Below are 23,676 nucleotides of genomic sequence, written 5' to 3' on the forward strand. Positions count from 1 at the left end.
ACAAAGCGTTACAAAGTTTTCATTCTGTGTCCTGTACGGTGAGGCCAATGGTTGTTGAGCACATACCCATACTAAAAGCTTCCAGGGACGTGTTTTTTTCATGAAAGAGGGAGGAGTTTACCAGTCTTCAAAATGCCACCTGAACTCAATCAAGGAAATTCATCAGATTGTGTTTTCCCCCCAGAAGTGGAAGATAATTGTTTCCTTGTGAGCTGTGTTCTGCATACATAGACAGGTGAGTTTCAAAGGAATACCTTTGTCTAATGTGATCTATGCCGCACCATCCCCACATGGCATTCACAAGGCCCTTAATTTCCCACCAACTGAGTCAAACAAATGGAACTCTTGACAACTTTTAAGCACTTGCGTCCATGTACAGCCTATATTTTGTTAGATTACAACATAAGGACTTTACAAACATTTTTTGTGTAACATTGTAACCATTTATTGCAACAGTCGTTTGTCCACCTGTGTTTGTGGTCACAGTTTTGCGCTGTTTTACGGGTGCGAGCACACGTCACTATCTATTATGTCGGTGACTCTGGTAAAATCAAAGATTGTCATATTTTGACAAGATGGTCGAGTGAACGCTTTAATGGAAATGCATGTTCTCAAAGATGGAAGGCAGGAGAACGTGCGATCAGGTGGGGCCATTCTTGCCAATGGGGCAGAAGCATGTGACCAATGGGTCATAGAGATGGACTCATCTTTGTATCTGTGCTATTAAAGGATCTGTGATAACATGGACAGTGCCAATGAGGCTGTCTCCACTTTAAAATCGTCCATTTCTTTCTTAATAGGCTGATTGTTCCCAACTTGTATGAATCTCATCAGTTGCCTACTTTAAAATGGTGGAAGCCCTTTGTGCTCCTGAGTGGCGCAGTGGTCTAAGGCAGTGCTAGTAGGTGTCACGACAGACCTGGATTTGATCCTGGGCTGTATCACATCCGGCTAAGATCGGGAGTCCCATAGAGCAGGGCACAATAGGCCCAGAGTCGTCTGGGTTAGGGGAGGGTTTAACTGTGGGGTACTTAACAAGTAGGCCGTCATTGTCAATAAGAATGTGTTCTTAATTGACTTTTATATGGGTTAAATATTATTGCCATTAAAAAAAAAATGTCCATGAGTCTCTCTATGACAACGGGAAACTGATCTTTTAATTTTTGAAATTCCAAAAGCGTCCACTTATCAGTGGACAGATTTTCCTCTCGCTTTGCCTCTTCCTCTGGTAAAATGCATTGGTTTATTCAGTTTCAGATTATTATTCGTTCATGCTTACATTATTTATGTGGTTTTACATGTTTAACGGTGTCTATTTTCATTTTGTCATGTGCGTCTCGACTGGTCTCTGTGTAGCCTAAAACCTATTGAGGAGAATGGTTTAGCCTGTTTTGGGAGTGTAAATTCAGGCTATACTAACTTCTATTTATGACAACCTGTACTTGGAAGCTCTTGTTATGAGCGTTTGTCAAATGTGAACTATGCTGCAGGCATTTTAGTCTACCGCTGTGTTTGTAATGATATGGGAGGTGGGAATATGCCATTTTGTGAAGTGTCAACTACTAGTTGGATGCATTCACGTTATTTGAACTCGTTGAGAAACAGACTGGCTAATGGCCACCAAGCTACGTAAACCATAAACTAAAAGTACAGCTATCATGCTTGTAAACAAGTTGGCATAAAACATATTAATATATTGCTTTTAAACATGTTTCATTTAGCTACTGAAAATGCAGTTAATGGTAATTTCCTTCGTTGGTGACATCAGCATGTGGGAGCTCAGGATGAAAGACTAGTTTCCCACTAGTAATATACAGTTGGAGGGCCGTTCAAGTGTATTTAATTTTTAACGTACGTTGTAAACTCCCACTTGGTTACGAAAGCAGAATGATTCCCTTGCCACTGTCAGACATATAAATTGAACTCTTGACAATCTGAAGTTTGTAGCACTTGCACGCATAGCCTATAGTTTGTTTCTGAGGTAGATTACAACAATTTTTGTAAAACACTGTCTGTTTACTCCAAGTAGGATTAGTGGAAAATATATAAAAAAATGTGTGTGCGTGTAACATACGCCGGGAGTCAGGAAGCAGGTGCAGAATGTGAGTTTAATAATGAAACGATACAAAAGAACAACGTGAAATGAAACCACACTACCACCTAATGACTACTCCCCCTTTATTTATCCCTCAGTTGTTATTAGTCATTAGGTGGTAATCAGAGAGAGAATGATGATTAGGTGTGTGTAATATAGATGCCAGGTCCGGTGATTAGTTGACCGGTGACGTCGAGCGCCAGAGGTAGGGAGCGTGTGTGGATTGGAAATTATGCAGACAATTACATTGATGGAGGCCAAAACATATCTGCAATATTAAAGCTAATCTACCCCCTATAAAAAACGAACATTGTAACCATTTATTGCAACAATTGTTTATCAATCGTTTACGAAGTTACATTTCAATGCCAACCAGTTTATATATATATATATACATACACACACACACACTAGATGACTGTTGGGGGTGCTGTGTTTAAGCCACCACCTCCATATTGGTATTCACCCACCATTATTAAAACACTTTGGAAGGTATAGAAAAGCATTTGTTAATGTCTACATTCATTTTTGCTGCATTAATTCTTAGACACTGTAATAAATACTTTTTAAATTAAATTGTGAGCTAAACAAAATTAACAAATGGGTAAAATTGGAGATTAGTAATGTTACTGTCCCCATGATGACAAATGTAATTTTGTCCTTAACCTTTCATTGAAATACGTTAGAATTTTAATTCATTCCTATGGTGGACTGCTCCTATCGAAGAGTGCCAATATGGCCGAACTGTGGCTTCAAAACCTCAATAGCCAATACATGGCATGAGCAAGCCAGCGTGTATATACATTATTGTTGTCAACCTGTGTTTGTGTTCCTGTCATGTTTTGAGGGTGCGTGCATCACCTGTCTTGGTGACTCTGGTAAAATGCAGTGGTTTATGCAGTTACTGAATAATTGTAAAATTCGATATTTTCACTCAGGCTTAAGTCAGTGACTGCCGCAATCATTATTCATGTGGTGTTCAATGTGTAACGAACAGTGCTTGACTTGGACTGAAATAGGTGCCTTTACTCATGTTGGGTGCTGGTACTGTTTATTGGAAGGACAACTATTTCAATCCTATTGTAAGTAGCTACAGGTCATTATTTAATTTAAATCTGGAAACACTGGGCAGTTACTTTAAGTGAATAGGATCTAGTTAGGAGGGTTTGAACTAACAGAACAAATATGGTGAAAAATACGAGTTATTTACAGTGCAGCCCAGTGATAAGAGGGCATGTAACAAAAAAATGAATGCAAAATGACCATTGAAAAATACAAAACAGTAGAAATAGTCTACCTTGGACACACAAAGATTTGGATAACCTAAAAATCAGACCTAACTCACTCAGCTGAGCATATAACAAGAGCTTCAACACACATGAATGGAAGTCTGCATGTGTAGCCTGAGCTTGAACAGATACTCCCAAAAACCTAGGCCTATAGGCTATACAAAGACCAGTCAAAACATGCATTACAAAATGCTAACAGACACCGTTACCAATGCTCGGCATGGGCAGGAGCTCACCAGAACTGAGTACCAGCACCTCAAATGTTCAGCTTTGGCTTGTGTTGCTCTTATAAATTATACTTTTAATATAGTGGAACTCCTGCACCTAAATATAATAATTTAAAAAATGGTTGGTATGGTTAAAAAGCAGATTCTCTGTTTGAATAGTTGTATTTTATATTTAACCTTTTAACTAGGCAAGTCAGTTAAGAACAAATTCTTATTTACAATAAGGTCTAACCCCGGCCAAACCCGGATGACACTGGACAAATTGTGAGCCGGCCTATGGGACTCCCAATCACAGCCGGATGCGATGCAGCCTGGATTCTAACAAGGGACTGCAGTGATGCCTCTTGCACTGAGATGCAGTGCCTTAGACCGCTGCGCCACTCGGGAGCAATATTGGAGGCTGTGGAGGGAAGGGTGGCTCATGACAATGGCTAGAATGGTCGAATGGCATTTGATACCGTTCCAGTCAAGCTATTAACATGAGCCCGTCCTCTCCAATTAAGATGCCGCTAACCTCCTGTGGTGTGTGCGTACCCCTAACAATAGAATGGTGTGGGCATATATCGTCATAAAGGGTAATGCAACTAGACTGCCGATTGACCAGCTCATCCCCCTCTGGGCTGCTGATTGGCCAACTCATTCTCCTTAGGGAGATGACATGTTCTGAGGAAATGGCAAAACAGTCTTTGAGATTTGAACTTCTTTGAAGTGTTTTTTTAATTTCAATTTATGCTTTGGCAATGTAAGTTTACATTTATTTGCATATGAGGTAACAGAATATAAACTTTTGAAAGTGGAATTTTCTCTGGGCAGTTACTTTAAGTCACTAAAACGTTTTTGGGACAGATGTGAATGCAAACAATAGGCTGAACAACATGCCAGTTTCTGGTTGTCTCCAACCTTATCATTTTCACTATTCACATTACTTTTTGTCAATGCAATATTTACAGGCTAGTCGTGTTTAGACAGGCAGTCCAATTCTGATGTTTTCATTAATTGATATTTAGACCGATTGTATCAGCTGTAAAAAATATCTGATGTGATTGGTCAAAAGACCCAATTAGGGGGGGTTATCGGAATTGGACTGCGTTAGACTAATTCATGTGCAACTTAAATTTATTTCAATGTTTTCTAACCGGTTTTCTAAGCTTGAAGAGATGGCGTCTTACAACGCCATGTCAGAGGACCAGTTCCTGTGCTCCATCTGTCTAGGTGTTTTCACCAACCCAGCCACAATCCCGTGTGGACACACCTTTTGCAAGCCTTGTCTCGAGGATGACTGGAACAGCAGTGGAGACTATGCAGTCTGTTCTGTGTGCAATACGAGGTTCACACCTACCCCCACCATCCAGGTCAACATAGTCCTGAGAGACCTTGTGGAAAGCTTCAAGGGGGCGAGTAGAAGGGGCGGTGCGGCCGTAGACAGGCCCGCTGTGGCTCCGGGAGAGGTCTCCTGTGACGCGTGCTTAGGATATGGGATGACCAAGGCTGTCAAGACCTGCCTGGTGTGTATGTCGTCGTACTGCCTGGAGCATGAAATGGTTCACAATGCCCGGTTCTCCAGGCATCAGCTGGTCAGGCCCCTGGCTAACCTGAAGAAGAGGATGTGTTTGAACCATGAGAGGCTCCTGGAGCGTTACTGCCGCACCGACAAGACCATGCTGTGTGGGGTGTGTGACACTCACCAGGCGCCGGACCACCAGGTTGTGTCGATGCAGGTAGAGTTCTTGGCTCAAAAGGTAAGAATTAGTTTTGGCGCAATGGTTACTCAATCCAGGGTTGTATTCATTAGGCACCAAACGGAAGCAAACTGACAAACCGAGAGGGACTAGCTGAACTTGTCCAATAAATGCTTGTTTCTGATGTGAAATGTTTCCCTATGATTTCCTTTGATCCTGGTCCTTATTTGTATTCATTAAGGCACACCATACCAAAACATTTTGGAACAGAACATTGTTCAAGTAGTCCCTCACGTGTTTCATCCATTTTTTTTAATTCTTTAGTTTGGTGCCTAATGAATATGCCCATGTGTGTTTTTTTTGTTCCATCCCAGCACTAATGCTAACACTTATGGTCTTCACTTCAGGCTCAGCTGACTGAAGCCCAAGCAGAGGTAAAGGAGAAGCTGAAGGCCACTTGGAAAGAAGCAGAGCAATTCAACTCTTCATTCCATCACTGCAAGGTGAGTTTTTTTCTTTGAATTGGCTGTAGTCACGCCCGTTGTCATTGTGCAGTCTTTTGCCATAGCATTCAATTGTAAAACGTTCCAAGAAACCTCACATGGGGTTACAAAGACTCGGGGACAGTTTTCCCTATGCACTTGGGTTAGTCACTGCTTCAGGGCATCTGCTTCCATTGTTGTGCCTACTGAGAGAATCTATTATGCCTTAGGATGTGTTCAGGATGGTGTAATGCTTTGGAACATTCAGATAGAAATGTGTTGTGTAGAACATGCTGATTGAGATTAAATGATTGTCCATCTATTGTATTTCTATCTGGAACTTTCAGAAGTTATCACATCAATGAAAACACCTCCTAGATCTGTTTGGTGTACTTGCCCCCTTGCAGGATGTAGCGAAGAGCCAGATCCGGTTTGTGAATGGGTTCCGACGAGACCTGGTCAGCCAGGTGGGGTGGATTTGTGATCGCTACAACATTGAGGCCTGTAGGAGGGTGGATGAGATGAAGAGCACAGCTTCCCGTCGGAGACGTGTGCTTGAAGATGACATAACAGCTCTGACGAGTAGAGGTGCCGAGCTGGAGCGGCTGATTGGCTCCTCAGACTCCTTTGCATTTCTTAATGTGAGTCATTGCAGCCGACTTGAGTCCAGAGTGATTTATCTGCAAATCCCCTTGCATCCATAAATAACTTCTCATTGTCACAATTGACTAATTATGCATCATGGTTTTGATGCTCTCGAACGTGGCCATTGGCTGCACCCTGAATCGCTTCCACTTCTCCCAAAGTGTTTTCTTGAATTACACTCCAAGTCACAGATGTAGCTATGTTGGAAACTTCCTACAGCCAATGCTTACAAAAATCGAATGCTTTTAAATCCAAGAAGGGTACAAGTGTGGAGAATCTAAACACAGGCATTGTTGCGGGTCAACTTGCTTGTATGTTCAACCCCATTCATTCCATCTCTCTCTTTTGTTCCTTCTCCTTTTAGATTCTTCCCTCTCTCCCTTCTGCTATTCCAGATGGGGTCAGAGGACAATGCAGCATCAACATCCCCCCAGACCTACTGGGAAACCTTCTGAATACCTTAATGAAAGACATGGCCAAACTACCTAAGATGGCCTACTTGTCTACAAATGGCTATGCTCTCCCAGGTCTTTTTTTTCTCAGTCTGATGTAGTCAGTTCAGCTTTTAAGATCTTAAAGGCTGCTTTTACACAGGCAGTTCTAACATGTTTTCCAATTATTGGCAAAAATATGGGTCACGTTCCCCTGCTCAGGCATTGCATGCATAAACCAATGGTTGCTTGACTGTCGTCGGGCAGCAGTCGAGTGGCCCACCACCTGGATTCGGGCCTATATTGCAAATGGTGTGATTTTAAAAAATAAAAATAAAAAATGGTTTTACATTGGATAAAAGTAGACTCTTTAAGGATTCACATGTGAGGACATGTGCTAAACTGAGAGAATACAGTAATGTAGTAAACAACCAAACATTTCAAGACTAAAAGTAGTGGCCTATATAATAAGGAAAAACTCCAGGTCTTGGCCTATATCCTAATCTGACTTTGGTGCAAGGTCATGTTCTGCACATTACCATCTCTGGTAAACACTGACTTTATCACATGCACAGGATACAGTAGGTGTAAACAGTACAGTGAAATGGTTTCTTGCATAGTGGAATATTTTGTTTAGACATGTAGCTAGCTAAACAATGAACCGTAATCTGAACTCTTAATACCATGCATGAATCTGCAGGTAGCTAAAGCTAACCATATAAATTCAAAGTTAGTTACCTAGCTAAAAATGTGGCTATGGCTGGCAATGCAAGTGGCCTACTTAGATGCAATATTATTTGTAACATAGATCATACATGCGTACGTAACGTTAGCTAGCTATTAGTATGGAGATAAGTACAACAGCCTCCTGTCTTCTCTTTTCGACTCGCCACATTTGGGACTCATCTCTGCTTCCCCCGGGCATTCCACCGATTTTTAAAGACACTTAACTTCTTCCGTGACAACACTGTTGATCACCTTTTCTTCTGATGACAGTGATGGGGGAATATTCTACAACGTCTGGTTCAATTAAAATGTTTTTACCTAAATCTGGTATTTCCTAATTGTCTTTTTTATTTTTTGTCAGTCAGCATGGCGCGTTAGTCCTCCAGAAAGTAGTCATCACATTTCCCACTGATCTTTGTCTATAGCGCTATTGACTTCAGGTCAGAAATGCAACACTTAGTTCATCATGATATATATATTTTTTATTAAAGTGCAGTAATAGGGATTATCCACACATACTAAGCAGGTCATGTTATAGACAGAAGTATGTTACATGGCAGACCTATCCAAATGCATATTTCGGAATTTTCAGTCCATCCATCATCTCAGCCAATCATGGCTAGTGGGATGGTTCCTGTATTTTGTTTCTGTGGCCAAACCAACTGCGGTCATAATTTTACTGTATTTGTATTTACAGATCACATACAAGTTTGTTTTATTAAGGCACATGAAATTTCCCATGTTCCAGAAGGCAGTTCTACCAAAACAAATTGGAGTTTTTTTTATTTTTATGCCTAGCTTCTTGAAACAGGTCACATATGTCATTAGCATATATTTAAAATAGCTATCCAGGCATTGTAAGATATGGCATGTGTCTGCAACACCTGGGCAGAGGAATGTGCCCCTGATCTGATTAGTCAAAAGACCAATTAGGCTGCGTTTACACAGGCAAACCAATTCTTATCTTTTTTCACTAATTGGTCATTTGACCGATCAGCTCTGAAAAAGATCTGATGTGATCAGTCAAAAGTAAAATGAGTGGAAAAATGATCAGAATTGGGCTGTCTGTGTAAACGCAGCCAAAGAGTCAGTTTATACATGCAGAGTGGAACAACTGGTTCAGCACTCCTACTCTGACATGTGAAAATGGGCCCAGATGTACAACATTTTGCGGTTGTATGTTTTCAAAAAAAAAATTTCAACCTTTTTTGTTTATCCCACAGAGATTGCCGTGGTTAAAGAGTTCACAGGTGAGGGAAGGTGTAGTCCTGAGTCTGCTTCCCATGTTGTGTTTTATATTTCGTATCCACCCAGCAGATTTTGAATGATTCTGGAAGGTGGATTGCTAACCCCATCACAGGAGGCCGGTGAGGGAGGACTGCTCATAATAATAGAATGGAGTAAATGAAATGGTATTAACCAGATGGAAACTACATGTTTGTTTTATACCATTCCGTTCCACCGATTTACTATGAGCCTGTCCTTCCCAAATGAAGGTGCTGCCTGTAAACCTCATGTATCATATACTTTGACCTTAACCCTTACTGAACTTGTTTATGTACCAGGGACAAATATACACTTCTCTATAATGGCAAAGGTGCATAAAATGGAGGAATTCAGCTATGAAGTCATTGTTTTAGCACTACCCACAGAGTTTTTAAACTATGGTGTTCGACATGATTCAATGTAAAAATTAACACAATCTACTTTAGTGTTTAAAAACAATTGTCTTTGGAGCTGGAATTGGATCATACTGTGCTAATGATTTTAATTTTTTTAAATAACAGCAATGTACAATATGGCAAAATGAGGAATTTGTGTCTGCTATTGAAATGAATACAACCACTGATCATAAAGTTGTCCTCTACCCAGACCCCCTCCCAAAATGAACCCTTACGTAACCTTTGGGTCTGCCGGCCAAATACCTATAATTAGGAACAATTGATTGTTGCGTTCCTCTAGCCCTACCTTTCTCTTCTCCTCTCAGTTGAGGTGACTCCTGACCCCAGCACAGCCCACCCATCACTCCTGTTCAAACAGGCGTCACGTGAGATCCGAGTGGACCGGCGCAAGATGGGCCAGACGTTTCCCCTGTCTGCTCAGCGCTTCACCCAGGTGCTGTGCGTCCTCGCCCCCAAGGGGTTCAGCAGCCACCGAGCATACTGGGAGGTGGAGGTGGAGGACTGGACTTCCACGGCATCTGGTGTGTGGTGCGTGGGTGTGGCAACTAAATCCTCCATGACATCACGAGGGGTGGATCTCACCCCCGAGAAGGGGTTCTGGGTCCTGGTACACCACGGGGGAAAGCTTTGGCCCTCCACCAACACAACACCTGTGGCTGTCGGAACACAAAGGAGAATGGTATGTTGATGGCATAGTTGGATAGAGGACACTTGGCCCAAAGTGCTCTCGAGTATAATACACCTCTATGAATAAATAAATACAACTATACTTTAAATGTTCCTCACCAGGAGAGGGCACAATCACACTGGAATATTTGAACTGGGGAAAAGGTTCTCTCATTTTGATTCATGCATGTCTTTTGGAGCTAGCCTTTAGTGTCATGATGAATGTTTGAAGATACAAGTTGAATATTTGTAATGTTTGATCACTCAATATGTGGCATAGATATGAGTCAAACATTTTATTCTAGTCTCAAAATTGAATTTAAAAAAATGTAAATAGAATAATTTTGGTCATAAAGTCCAAAACTGATATTTGCTAAATGGGGAAAAAATGTATATCACAGAATGAAGGGGTACTGTAGAAGTTCTCCGTGGGTTTATTTCAATCCTGCCCACAGCTGGCATCACTCAAGTTGGCTGCAGCTGAACACGACCCGATCGTAATGCCCGTGGTCAATTTGGTTTGACAGTGGATATCCCTATGGGGCTAGTTGGAGACCATCAGTAAATTACACTATGTACATGGGACAATATTTTAAAAGGTCATTAGCTATTTATTTTTTTACTTAACCTCAAACCAACTATACATTGTAGAAATGTGTATATACATCTTGAAACCATTTAATGAGACAACTAAAAGGTGTGTAACATGACGATATTGTTCCACTTACATTGTCTAAGTTATCCCTAACTAGCCCCACAGATTGGCTATCCAAAGTCAAACCAACTTTGTCACGGTAGCATACCAGCTGACGGAAGCTTAATGGCGAAAAGTTGGCTGGCTGGCTTGCTAGCTAGTCTACTTCCATACATGAGCTGGTTAGACACTTTCAAGTTTTTTAGAAGGGTGATTTGACTGTGGGTTTTGGCAGGGAAAGTACAAACGCTTCCCTCGTTCGAACACACAAACGTGCGCGCACTCGAGATGCCCACATAAAAGCATGCCTCCAAAACCCAAATCCTGCTCTGTTGCATTTCATAATGAGAAGAGTTGAAACGGAGGCAAAATCCGGAATCATATCTACGCCTTTAAATTCAAGTCAAATGTATTTATTCCGGAGGGGCACTTTTATTCAAATACAGTTAGTTTACTTTATTAAGTAACTATTAAAGTAACTATTAATACATGTATTTTATACTTTACAGGCACATGTGGGTGTGTTCTTTGACGGGCTGGAGCGGCGCCTGTCTTTCTACAACGTGAATCTCGGTCTTCACCTCTACACATACCACCACGTGCCAACCAATGAAAGACTCTTCCCTGTCTTCAGCCCTAATTTCTTCAGTCCTGGAGACAACCCCGCCAACCACGTCATGATTGTTAGACCCCTCACTGCCACAAACCACCAACGTGGATGATGATGCTCAGTGCCAGTCCAAGCCTTTTGGGGGAGAATTCTTGTCACGATTACTTTACTTTTTTTTGTGTTTGTCTTCTTGTCAATTTTTTTTATCCAGTTAAAAAATATCTGTTTTTAAAGATGTCTTAATAAAAGTGATTTTTTTTTTTTACCTCAAGCTCCTTATTGTTGCATGTAGAAAACCGATCTCTCCCTTCCCGTTTAACAGGATTGTATAGTGGCATTGCCTTATTCTCATTTAACGTGAGCTGAATAAAAAAAAAAAAAAAAAAAAGAAGGATTTATATTTGCTTCCTCTGTCCTTGTTTTCGCAATGAATCTTATTGGAGGAGGTCTGAACGAGTGATCTTGGGTCTTCCCCTCTAATGGAGTTGAGGAGACCCAGGGGAAGATCTCAATTGCATACTCCTCGTGTCCTCTCTAGTCTCATTCTCAAAACCCATTGGATGAGTAAGCCAGGGGTCCCTCCCCTCTGACCTCTTCCTCAAATCGGGTTTGAGGAGACTACGCGAGGGGTATGAAATTGTGTTCTTTCTCAGGATGGAGGAAGCAAGGGTTGACTGCTAGTAATGTTTTCAGACAGCCATGGTTTAGGCACATGCAGTGCTAGACTTGGGCAGGAGCTCACAGTAACTGGGTACTTGCAAAGATGATGGTGGGGGGGATGGTCACAGTAGACAGTCTTTTCCAAAACTACTCCAAATTCATTGGTGATTTGTTCAGAATGTTGCAGATGGTAAGAGGGCAATGTTTTTTATCTGGGCTGCATTCCACTTCTCCAAGTGTACTTGAGCATTCATGTATTTGAACGCATTGGATTGGTGTAAGCATTGGCTGGAAAGTTTCCACCTTTTAAATCTGTAACTGGGAGTGTACACTTCGGGAGGAAGGAGACATTGTTGGCACTCAATCATGACTGGGAGTATGCAAGTGTAAGCGACAGAAGGGTTGGGAATGGGGATGCTGCCTAGGTAATTTCTTTCTTCATCACCTCAACTTTCCTCCATTTTACACTCAATGTTGATTTTAAATTTACACTGTATATGAATGCACAAACCATTGACCAATATAATTCTTACAGAAGTTATGGCCCTGGGGAGTAGTGACTGGATTAGTGAACAATTCCAGACTGAGCAATTTAACTGTCTTTCAAGCAGACTATTTCTAGAGGAGGCCATATCTGATAATATAATAGTGTGTTGGTCAATGCCATGTGAATCTTGACCCAAAACCCATATCTCTTGCGACTTCACAACATTTGCAAATATTTCCATTCTGTGTTTAGCGCCAACTGATGGCAAAGGAGTGAAATGACAGACTCGTGCGTAGGCTACTTCAGTGTGCAGTGTCACACAGGTATATCTTGACTTAATCTGGTTAGTTTTTGTAATGTTTTCATATAAAGGAACAAATTACAATCCATTATAGCCTAGGCCTAATTGTGACAATTCTGACAACTTTGCTTAGGCTTCTGGAGTGGTTGTGGTATTGGGGTTGAGTAGGACGTGCGTAAAGGTGGAGACTAGAGAAGCACTAATTTCCTACCATGTCCTGTATTCGTAAAGCCTTTCACTAGGATTGCTGATCTAAGATCAGTTTTGCATTTCGACCATAATATGATTATATGGACTTTGATAAGGGACCTGATCCTAGATCCGCACTCCTGCTTCGCGAATACAGGCTCAGGTGAAGTTTGGACACACCCACAGTGCTCACTGCTCAGATCAAAGTGAGAGAGCGAGGGAGATATTGCATGGTGGGATGTTGAGCTCGAGGGAGAGACACTAGTGAGTTTCACAGGGCCAAAACCTGTTGTGGATTTCCATAGAGAGACTGCCAGTACAATACAGTGGAGTAGGGAGAAAGCTCCGGAGTCCTGTACAGAGACATACGGGACTGTGGACACGCGAGAAACAGGATACCTTAATCAGCATGCAGAGTAAGTTAACCTTTTATATTTATAAACATTTTTATCCCTTTTATTGTTGTAATATATCTCATATGTCATCCTCAAGTTGGTTACCAAGAATGATTGTAAACTTGTTTGGACAGGTTTTTTTCACAGTATGTGAGGAGTGCATTTAAAGAAATGTTGATGTAGTATAGAACAATTTACAAAAGTATGAATCAATGGTATGGGCTGAGAAATTATTTTTAAAGTCAACATGAAAGAATAGTGTCTAAAAGTGTTTTTTTTAGCATGAATTTGATAATAGTTCTGTGGAAATTGACATCGGTTATTCTGCCATATGCTCTCCCTGTTACTTCAAACTTCCTGTATTTGTGAAGCTGTTTTGTTAACAGTATCGTTATTTGAAGTTGAAAAGGTATTTATCGAAGCATGTCATTTCAATTCAAGTAGGTTGCGCCCCAAAGGGCACCATATCCTCTATCAGTGCACTACATTTGACCAGAGTGCACTGTACAGGGAATACTGTGCTCATCCGTACAGATTATTTTAAAACTTAGAGCAGGTACAAGGTAGACGTACACCCTGCATTTCTACATTCCAGGGATGGTTTCCAGCTGAAGCATTTGGAACAAGCTCTTTCATGACCCGTTTGCTGATGGGAGTGAGCATTGTGTTGATGTTTAAAAAGTTAGGGCTGTAGTGCTCATTTTAAACATACTGGCTTTTTCATCTCTCCCTCTTACGCACTCACTCGCCCGCACACACACGCTCTCACTCACCTCCCTCTCCTTGCCTCCCCCCTGTCAGGTGTGAGATCCCCAGGGAGGGGGGGCACCTTGTCAGAGGAGTCATTCCAATGTTCTATCTGTCTGGAGGTCTTCGTAGAGCCTGTCTCGACCCCCTGCGGACACAGCTTCTGCAAGGCCTGTCTTCAGGTATCACATTTACTTTAAAGCCTTTTTTACATCAGCAGTTGTCACAATGCTTTACAGTTACCTGGCCTAGACCCTAAAAAGCAAAGAAACGTGGCCAGGAAAAACATTCTAGAAGGTATTAAGGAACCTAGGAAGAATACTAGACTATGTGCTTCCAACCTCTCTTGTGTGTGTGTGTGTGTTTCCATGGACTGTAAAGAAAATGTACAAAGTCATTCTCTTTCTCATTCCTCCCCTTCCTCCTTCTCGTTCTGTAGGGCTACTGGGATCACAGCAAGAAGTTCCAGTGCCCCATGTGTAAGAAGAGCTACACCCGGAGGCCGGAGCTCAGCATCAACCGGGTCCTCGCCGAGATCTCTTCCCAGTTCCAGGGGCTCGATGTGGGGGTGACTTCACCGAACACGAAGGCGGGTGCGGTGGCTGGGTGTCTGGCGGCGGGACATGGGTTTCACGGAGAGTCCCCGGCAGCTGCTGCGGAGGGTGGAGAGTTCGCCCGGGCGGGCGAGGTGCCATGTGATGCGTGCATTGGGAGGAAGATGAAGGCATTGAAGTCTTGTCTCAACTGTCCCGGGTCATACTGTGAAGCACATCTCCGACATCACAAGTGAGAAATAAAAAAAGATATCTATTTTTCCTCCTCCTCCCTATGGTTGAAATGTAATTGACCCCCACCCTGACACATAAGCTAAACTTGACCTAAACACAGGAAGGTGAAGTCTCTGACGTCCCACCGCCTGGTTGAGCCCATGCACCACCTGGAAGAGAAGATCTGTAAGAAGCACGAGCGCCTGCTGGAGGTCTACTGTCGTAACGACCACGGCTGCGTCTGCATCTCCTGCGCAGAAGCCTCACACAAGACCCACGAGATCGTCTCCGTCGACCGTGAGTGGAAGAAGAAGATGGTGAGTCCAGGGTAGATGGACACATACAGCAAAAAGATAGGCTTGATAGCCAGGCTTTAGCTCAGCGGGCTAACACAGTCTTGTAGTGCACAGGATACCCTGGTTGATTATAATTACAGAAATTGTGCAGCACTACAGTGCATTAGCTCAGCAGACAGACAGACATGTGTAACACTATATAACTTGTGGATACATTATTGTTGGGTACAGCCATCCCTTGGGTAATGGAGGTGATTCGGCATTCATCACACCTAGCATCTGTATCACATCTAGCCAGTAATTGCAACAAAAGCACCCCCTCTTGTGTATTTTTGGTTTTGTACTGTACTATATATCAGACTTGGATATTTTCTGCCCTCACACAGAGTCATCTGGGCAAGTGGAGGTCGGAGCTGAAACACCTGATCAAGGAGCGGGCCAAGAAGTTGGAGGAGATCAACCAGTCCATACGGGTCATAAAAGTGAGTCCCTTGTATGAATGGTGATTTCATCAAAATGCACCACCTTTTGTCTTTTGTGGTGTTTGGTTGAGTGAGTGTAAACTGGATTGTATTCATAAGGGCAAATCAACAATAGTGCATTGTACAGTATAGTTGATTGGCATACTGCCTCTTGATCAAGCCCCTCTTTTTTTCATTCTATTATTTCTGTAACATAAATTTATTCACCATATGTCAAGAGATGTTTATGATGTATAAATCAAATAGAATACATTTGCATAGTGTCATTACCCCCATAGTGTCCCCAGCCCTTACGATAGGTCTTACAGTTGACTACCATAGAAAGCGTTTTTGCTCTCATGTTTGTAATGGCTCTGGTCCATTTCCTAGGCAGACTAACCGGCGTGGCCAGTGCAAACATTTACATGAGTGCCCACACCCTGTTTTAATCCTATACTCCTTAGCTAGAACCTCCTGGAAACTCCCTTTGTGGACCAAAGAGGTTAATAAGGTAGAATTTCTGTAGGATTTAAAGGGGAAATCCGGTATTCGAATAACAGCAAAACGACCACCCCGTCACTTGTTTAGGTAAATAGCTGAGGCATGGGACTAGAGAAAATGTAGCCACTCAAATACATAGACAGGCACTAGCCAAGGTCGTGGGGTCAATTCCTGCAGGGATTACATACTGTAGACACAGCCAATTGAGACTAGGCTAAATGGTAGTAAACAGTAGTAAACAACCCTGTTTTCTCTTTAGCTGTACTTCCCACTCACTAAAGCTTCCTAAGTTCACTGCTACACTGGTCGACCAGTCTCCTGGTCAGATATGGACTGTAAATAGAGCACAGTGCAACTGCAGTTCACTTGAGCCATGTTTAAAAATGCAATGAGGTTACAGAGGGATGGGATATATTGGTGGGTTAACTTTCTGACTGGAGGGAGGGAGGGATGGGGGAGATGGGGGGATGATAACCAATTCTGTTAATAGGTTCTGATTTTCAATGTTTTTGTATTATACACCTTTCCTGTGTAATCATGAACATGTGAAATGGAAAGGAAGTAGAAGAAAACACACACTGTTTCCTCCAACTCAAACAGGTAGATATTTGAATGTGGGCTGAGGGAGATAAGGCAGCCAGACCTGTTTGGCGAGTTGTGCTGTTGGCAAACCGGGGTGGGTGGGTGTGCGTGTCCACAGCTTTAGTCACTTTGCATCATTCAAACACCTACCTCAGCCGTGTGTGTTTTCACAACACAACCTCTCTCCTGCATCATCTTGTCTTTATAGCAGTGCTCAGAGGGAGATGGAGGAGAGTGAAGGATTTATCTCCATCTCCAGAATGTCTGTACACAGTACAGTGCTTTCATAAAGTATTCAGACCCCTTGACTTTTTCCACATTTTGTTACGTTACAACCTTATTCTTATTCTAATAGTTTTCCTCGTCGATCTACACACACTACCCCATAATAACAATGTAAAAACAGGTTTTTAGAAATGTTTGCAAATTTATAATAAAAAAAAAAAAAGTATTCAGATCCTTTGCTATGGGATTCAAATGAGCTCAGATGCATCCTGTTTCCATTGATTATCCTTGATGTTTCTACAACTTGATTGGAGTCTAGCTGTGGTAATGCATTTATCTGTATCTCTAGAATGTCTGTACATGTCACGCTGTCCTCTCCCATCTCTGACTCTCACTGTATATATACTTTTCTATTGTGTTATTGACTGTACGTTTGTTTATTCCATGTGTTTGTGTGGCACTGCTTTGCTTTATCTTGGCCAGGTCGCAGTTGTAAATGAGAACTTGTTATCATCTGGCCTGCCTGGTTAAATAAAGGTGAAATAAAACATTAAAAAAATAGAACAATGTCTCAATGTCTGTGTATGTCTGTCTTATCACCTGTCTTTATAGAGCACTGCCCAGAGGGAGTTGGAGGACAGCTGGCAGGTGTATGCAGAGCTGCAGCGTCTAGTGGAGCAGAGCCAGGCTGAGCTGGTGGAGCTGATCGCTACGAGACAGCGTGAGGCGGAGAGGCATGCCCAGGAGCTGGCCCGAGGTCTGGAGGACGAACTGAGCCAGCTCCGGAAGAGGAGCGGAGAGCTGGACGCCCTGGCACAGAACCAGGATAAAGTCATCTTCCTCCAGGTAGGCTAAGACATGACGAGGGGATACACAGACCCACACACATATACACATACACACACACACACCCACAGTTAAACCCCTCCTCGTCCTCCCCTGCAGAGCCTGCCCACCCTGGCGCCCCTCCCAGAGACCAGTAATTGGTCAGGCGTGAGTGTGAACACAGACCTCTATCTAGGAACCATCCAATCATCCGTCAGCACCCTTGTCGACAGGTTCCAGGAAGAATTGAAGAGTCTGTATGGAAAAGGTGGGTAAAATCAACCATTATTATATAGAGCAAATTATACCTTGTTTTTCAGGGTAAAATAGTGCTGCACTACTACAGCAGGGGTAGGCTACAGGTACTGCAGGATTTTGTTGCCACTGGGCACCACTCCTGAACAACTGAGCTAATTGATCAGTCCAGTGATTGCCTAAATTCAACACACCTGGTGTTCCACGTCGGTTAAATCAAAAACATGGAGTTCTACGGCACTCCAAGACCAGGGTTGCCTACCCCTGATCTACAGTATAAGGCTTTAGTCAAATGTGTAAAACTGTGAAAATCGAGAGACAACCATTTTCACTTGCTTACTGTGACCTCACTTCCTGTTTCCAAATCCCATTTCTCTCCAGATAGAATATACCTGTAGGCACCAATCTTGGATCAGTTTAGTTTCACTCAATCCTTATCTCAACTGCAGGGAAGAAAAAAACCACCAAACGGACCTTACGTCAGTGTTTATCACGGCTCATAATAATGGCCATAATGGAGCAAATGGAATGGCATCAATGGAATGGCATTGGTTTGATGTATTTGATACTATTCCACTCCAGCCATTACCATGAGCCCGTCCTCCCCAATGGAGCCACTAACTGTGGTGTCTATGTAGATATCTAGATGTAGGTCATTGGACTAGCACCTCTATATATAAAGAGTGAGTCATCCGATGGAAGTACAGTAGATGCCAAAGGTCAGCCATCTGTTAGTAATGAGATGGCAACAACAGGCGACTGACTGACAGCGCCACATGAAGGTGGGATTAGCACTGCTTGTTTACCTCCACGTTTACCTTTACCTCCACCTCCGCGCCGCCTGTTGCTCGCCCGCCCGCGCCGACTGTCGCTTTTTTTTGTACCATCTTTGAAATGCAAGAGAAAGGCCATAATGTATTTTTCCAGCCCAGCTGCAATTTAGGTTTTGGCCACTAGATAACAGCAGTGTATGTGCAAAGTTTCAGACTGATCCAATTAACCATTGCATTTCTGTTCAAAATGTTGTATCAAGACTGCCCAAATGTGCCTAATTAGTTTATTAATAACGTTTTATGTTCAAAACTGTGAACTCTCCTCAAACAATAGCATGGTATTCTTTCACTGTAATAGCTACTGTAAATTGGGCAGTGCAGTTAGATGAACAAGAATTTAAGCTTTCTGCCAATGTCCGATATGTCTATGTCCTGGGAAATGTTCTTGCTACTTACAACCTCATGCTTATCGCATTAGCCTCCGTTTGCTTGGTGGTGACCCATCAGTCCTGAAGAAGTTTTAAAGTACAAAATGGAAAATAAATAAACATAAATATGGGTTGTATTTACTATGGTTTTTGTTCTTCACTCGTTGCCCTTTTCTTGTAGCAACAGGTCACAAATCTTGCTGCTGTGATGGCACACTGTGGCATTTCACCTAATAGATATTGGAGATATCAACATATGATTTGTTTTCAAATTCTTTGTGGGTCTGTGTAATCTGAGGGAAATATGTGTCTTTTATATGGTCACACGTTTGGCAGGAAGTTAGAAATTGCAGCTCAGTTTCCAACCTCATTTTGTTGGCAGTGGGCACATCCTGTAGACTGTCTTCTCTTTAGAGCCAGATCTGCCTACGGCTGCTGCAGCTCTCAATAGCAAGGATATTCTCACTGAGTCTGTACATAGTTAAAGCTTCCCTTAATTTTGTGTCAGTCACAGTGGTCAGGTATTATGCCACTATGTACTCTCTGTTTAGGGTCAAATAGCATTCTAGTTTGCTCTGTCTTTTGGTTAATTCTTTCCAATTTCAAGTAACTATTTTTGTTCTCGCTCTCTGTCTTGCAGAGCTCAGGCAGCTGCAGAACTATGCAAGTGAGTACAGTTACCTGTGTTTTTTTTTTTGTTGATTGGTGCGAATTTGACTTTCAACTGTGATTTGGCTAAACATACTCCTCTTTGAAACAACTTTGTTTTAACGTTAATGACAGAATCCTGTGGACTACTTAAATGTTGGTCGATATTAGAGGAAAATTGTAAGGCTTTGATGAACCTCAGTAATTCAGCTCTGTCTATACTTCACAATACAGTGTCAGTACTGGGTCATTATAACAGTTAGGATTTGATACAAACCTGCAGTGGAGGTTGGAGGCACCTTAATTGGGGAGGGCGGCATGGTAATGGCTGAGCAGAGTAAGTGGAAAGGTATCAACAACATCAAACACATGGTTTCAATGTGATGCCATTCCATTTGCGCCGTTCCAGACATTTATTATGAGCCGTCCTCCCCTCAGCAGCCTCCACCGGTTGTTTACTCCAGGGATATGTCCACTCCTCCATTTTGTTTGGTCAACTACAGTACATACATTGTTTTAAATGGAACTTGGACTGGTCACAATATAACCCACCCTCTTCCAAATATAACTTACTCTCTTCTCATAAGAATCAATGCTGTTCTAAATAGAATCAGCACTGTTCTCAACACGGCTCTCTCTCTCTCTCTGCTCCTCCAGCTGAAGTGTACCTGGACCCGGGTACTGCCCAGAGGAACCTGGTCCTGTCAGAGGATGGTCGCCAGGTGATATACGAGGAACGGAAGCACAACCAGTCGGAAGGCACTTGTCGCTTCAGCCCCGCCCTCTTCGTGCTCGCTCGCGAGGGCCTCTCCTTTGGACGCCATTACTGGGAGGTTGAGGTGGGCCGCAAGACTGCCTGGACTGTGGGTGTGATGCGGGCATCGGCACGCCGGAAAGGAGCGATAAAGCTGAGCCCTGACGGAGGGTAATGCTGACTTTCTATTTAATTGTTTTACTTTTTCAATTAAAATGTCATTCATTTTGAAGGATAAAAGTTCAAATGTAATACAAAAAGCAACACATCCTTCCACAAATTTGAACACAAAACATCACAAATTGCCCTAGTGGTGCAGTGGTCTAAGGCACTGCATCGCAGTGCTAGAGGCGCCATTACAGACCCGGGTTCAACCCCAGGTTTTATCACAACTGGCCGTGATCGAGAGTCCCATAGGGCAGCTTACAATTGGCCCAGCGTCGTCCGGGTTAGGGGAGGGTTTGGCCGGGGGGACTTTACCTGGCTCATTGTGCACTAGCGACTCCTTGTGGTGGGCCCGGGCGCCTGCAGGCTGACCACTGTTGTCAATTGAACGGTTTTACTCCGACACATTCGTAAGGCTGGCTTCCGGGTTAAGCGGGAGGGTGTTAATAAGTGCGGTTTGGCTGGTCATGTTTCGTAGGACGCATGACTCGACCTTTATTTGCCTCCCAAGCCCGTTGGGGAGTTGCAGCGATGAGACAAGATAAAAGTTGGGGAGAGAAAGGGGGTAAACAAATGTATACAAAATGTATAATAAAAATAACATATTCAAAAAGAGTCGAGATAGATTTCATGACCTTATTGTTACAGAGCATATTATTCAGTGTAGCAAAGTAATTATTTAATCCTACCTTTTTAAAATATTGTTTGTTTTATTTTAATTGTATTGCTAACACGTGCCGATAAGGGTACATGAATAGACATGAACAAATGCTGCAGTTAACATTAGCTAATATATTTACAGATAATTTATGGATGTGATATTTAGCAAGAATAATAATCTAATGTCAATTCATCACATAGGTACTGGTGCCTGTGGCTGAAGAGTGGGGAGGTCAAGGCTCTGGCATCCACTCGACAATCCCTCCAGCTGACCTCTCACCCCCAGAAGATTGGCATCTTCCTTGACTACGAAGGTGGCCAGTTGTTGTTCTACGACGTCAAGGCGCGCACACACCTCTTCACGTTCGTGGATACTTTCAGTGAGAGTTTGTATCCGATATTTAGTCCCTGTCTCAACCAGGATGGAAAGAACACGGCCCCGCTCATCATCAGTGCTGTGAAACATAGCTGAGACAAAACATGGCATGCGATGTGTCCCAAATGGCACCCTATTCCCTATAAAGTGCACTAAGTTTGACTGCACTCCTATGGGCCCTGGTCAAAAGTAGTGCACTATGCAGGGAATAGAGTGCCATTTGGGATGCAGACTTGACAACAACCCATTCTGTTCAGAGGTTGACCAATCACATTTTAGCCACTTGATTAGGGGCCTGAGTTCTTCCTCACTGTGTGATCTTACCAGGAAAAACTGTGGTACCCAAGTGATAGCCAATATACTGTATAACAAAGGCCCAGAGTTTTCCTCGGGTTAGGTAACATGGTCAGGAAAAGCTAATGTTTGATTGACCTTACTGTCCAGATTCTTACTTGCTTTAATACACGGAAGTCTAGTGCTTTACATTTTAACTATTTTGATAGCTGGATTAATCAAAATGGACATTTAGTTGGGTATTGCCATACTTTAATTTGAGTATTGCTTTACTAAACAATAAACAACTAAACATGTTAAGTATTTGTTAATAAAGGGATCGATCTTTGGATAAAAATATATCTTCTAAAAATCCTTACTGTGAAACAGTTGACCTTTTTTATGTCTTTCATTATATATTTTATAAGTCTAGAGGTAAATTGAAAGCTATAAACAACTACAGCACAGCAAATTCATGGAGTGTGTGTGCGTGTGTATACACACACACACGAATGGAGACCGGACTCCGACATTGCTTATCCTAAAACTTCTATTCCATTGTTTTACTTTTAGATTTTTGTGAATTGTGTATTCTTAGATATTACTGCACAGTTGGAGCTAGGAATTTCGCTACATCCACAATAACATATTAACTATGTAACTACAGTACAGCAAATTCACAGAGAAAAATGTTTTTACTTTTGTACTTCAATCTGCAGCTTTTAAATAAAGATGTTCTATCAAGTAAATGGCCTCTGAAATGATATTCAACCAAAGTCCTAGGAAAGAAAACCACTACAGCAAACTTGGAGTTATATAAATGTGTCTGGACTATCATTAAATGTGAAGACTATATTATCAAATAAATTCTCTAGGTTTAATTATTATGTGATTAAACTAATAATGTAAACATTAACTAGGAAGTCAGGCACCACGGACATTTTTTTAGTTCTAATTTCCCAAATATAACTTCAGATATTAAAATATCTGATCAATTAGTCTTAGATTTAATGAATTATTACTTTTACGTCATCAGTTCTCATTACTGAACGTCGCGAACCCTTGAATATCTGCATGAACCTTAGTTTCCATAATGAATCAGCAATATACAAATTGGCTTAATGTATTTACTAACTAATCACAGAAATGCGTAACAAACAGTAGATATTGGTTACCAACAATGATTGAAAAGTCCCTAGTGGGCTAAGCCGAAATGACTGCTTGGTAGACAAAGGAAAGGGGTGGGGACTGAGAATGGATAATTATAATCATTGAAATTATAATCCTTTGCACATGAACGGCCGCTCATTCAAGAATAATTGCAATGTATATATTTATGCCCGTATGTCGTCGTCTTCTCTGTTGGAATATTCGATCGTCCTGTAGAGTTCATCAGAGTCTCTAGTTAACTTTCCCAGAAGTCACAATGTCTTTTGTGGTTGTAGGTGGTTAGAATGGATACTTCAGAGTAACATTCTGAAATGTTCTCATAGGATAGATGCTTCGGCGGTTGTCGGTATTCTCGTTCTAGGTTTACGTAATTTCTAGCTGCAGACTAGTAATTCTTGTGTCACCTAGAATTTGCTCCTTCTTCTGTAGTGATCAATAGTCTCAGAGTTTAACAATTTCCAGCCGTGTAGCCAAAACTACAGCTGCATGGTCTCCGTGGAGTATAGAATTGT

General features: G+C 42.1%; 2 protein-coding genes across 2 annotated transcripts; both read left to right on the plus strand.

Annotated features, from left to right (window-relative positions):
* Positions 1 to 114: 114 nt before the first annotated feature.
* LOC120030537 (E3 ubiquitin-protein ligase TRIM17-like) lies at positions 115 to 11,580 on the plus strand. The gene is made up of 8 exons (XM_038975945.1): positions 115 to 235; positions 4,760 to 5,350; positions 5,698 to 5,793; positions 6,180 to 6,413; positions 6,782 to 6,944; positions 8,798 to 8,824; positions 9,562 to 9,935; positions 11,126 to 11,580. Exons 2-8 carry the CDS (start codon positions 4,769 to 4,771, stop codon positions 11,336 to 11,338), a joined length of 1,689 nt encoding a protein of 562 aa, XP_038831873.1. The 5' UTR covers positions 115 to 235; positions 4,760 to 4,768; the 3' UTR covers positions 11,339 to 11,580.
* A 1,692-nt stretch (positions 11,581 to 13,272) lies between these two features.
* LOC120030489 (nuclear factor 7, ovary-like) lies at positions 13,273 to 21,817 on the plus strand. Its single transcript, XM_038975898.1, has 10 exons — positions 13,273 to 13,279; positions 14,060 to 14,187; positions 14,445 to 14,791; positions 14,894 to 15,089; positions 15,455 to 15,550; positions 17,450 to 17,683; positions 17,783 to 17,930; positions 19,759 to 19,785; positions 20,424 to 20,691; positions 21,547 to 21,817. The coding sequence occupies exons 1-10, from the start codon at positions 13,273 to 13,275 to the stop codon at positions 21,815 to 21,817; spliced, it is 1,722 nt and encodes a 573-aa protein (XP_038831826.1).
* Positions 21,818 to 23,676: the final 1,859 nt, after the last annotated feature.

The sequence above is a fragment of the Salvelinus namaycush genome, chromosome 36 (genome assembly GCF_016432855.1).
Source record: "Salvelinus namaycush isolate Seneca chromosome 36, SaNama_1.0, whole genome shotgun sequence".
In the NCBI taxonomy this organism is placed as follows: Eukaryota; Metazoa; Chordata; class Actinopteri; order Salmoniformes; family Salmonidae; genus Salvelinus; species Salvelinus namaycush.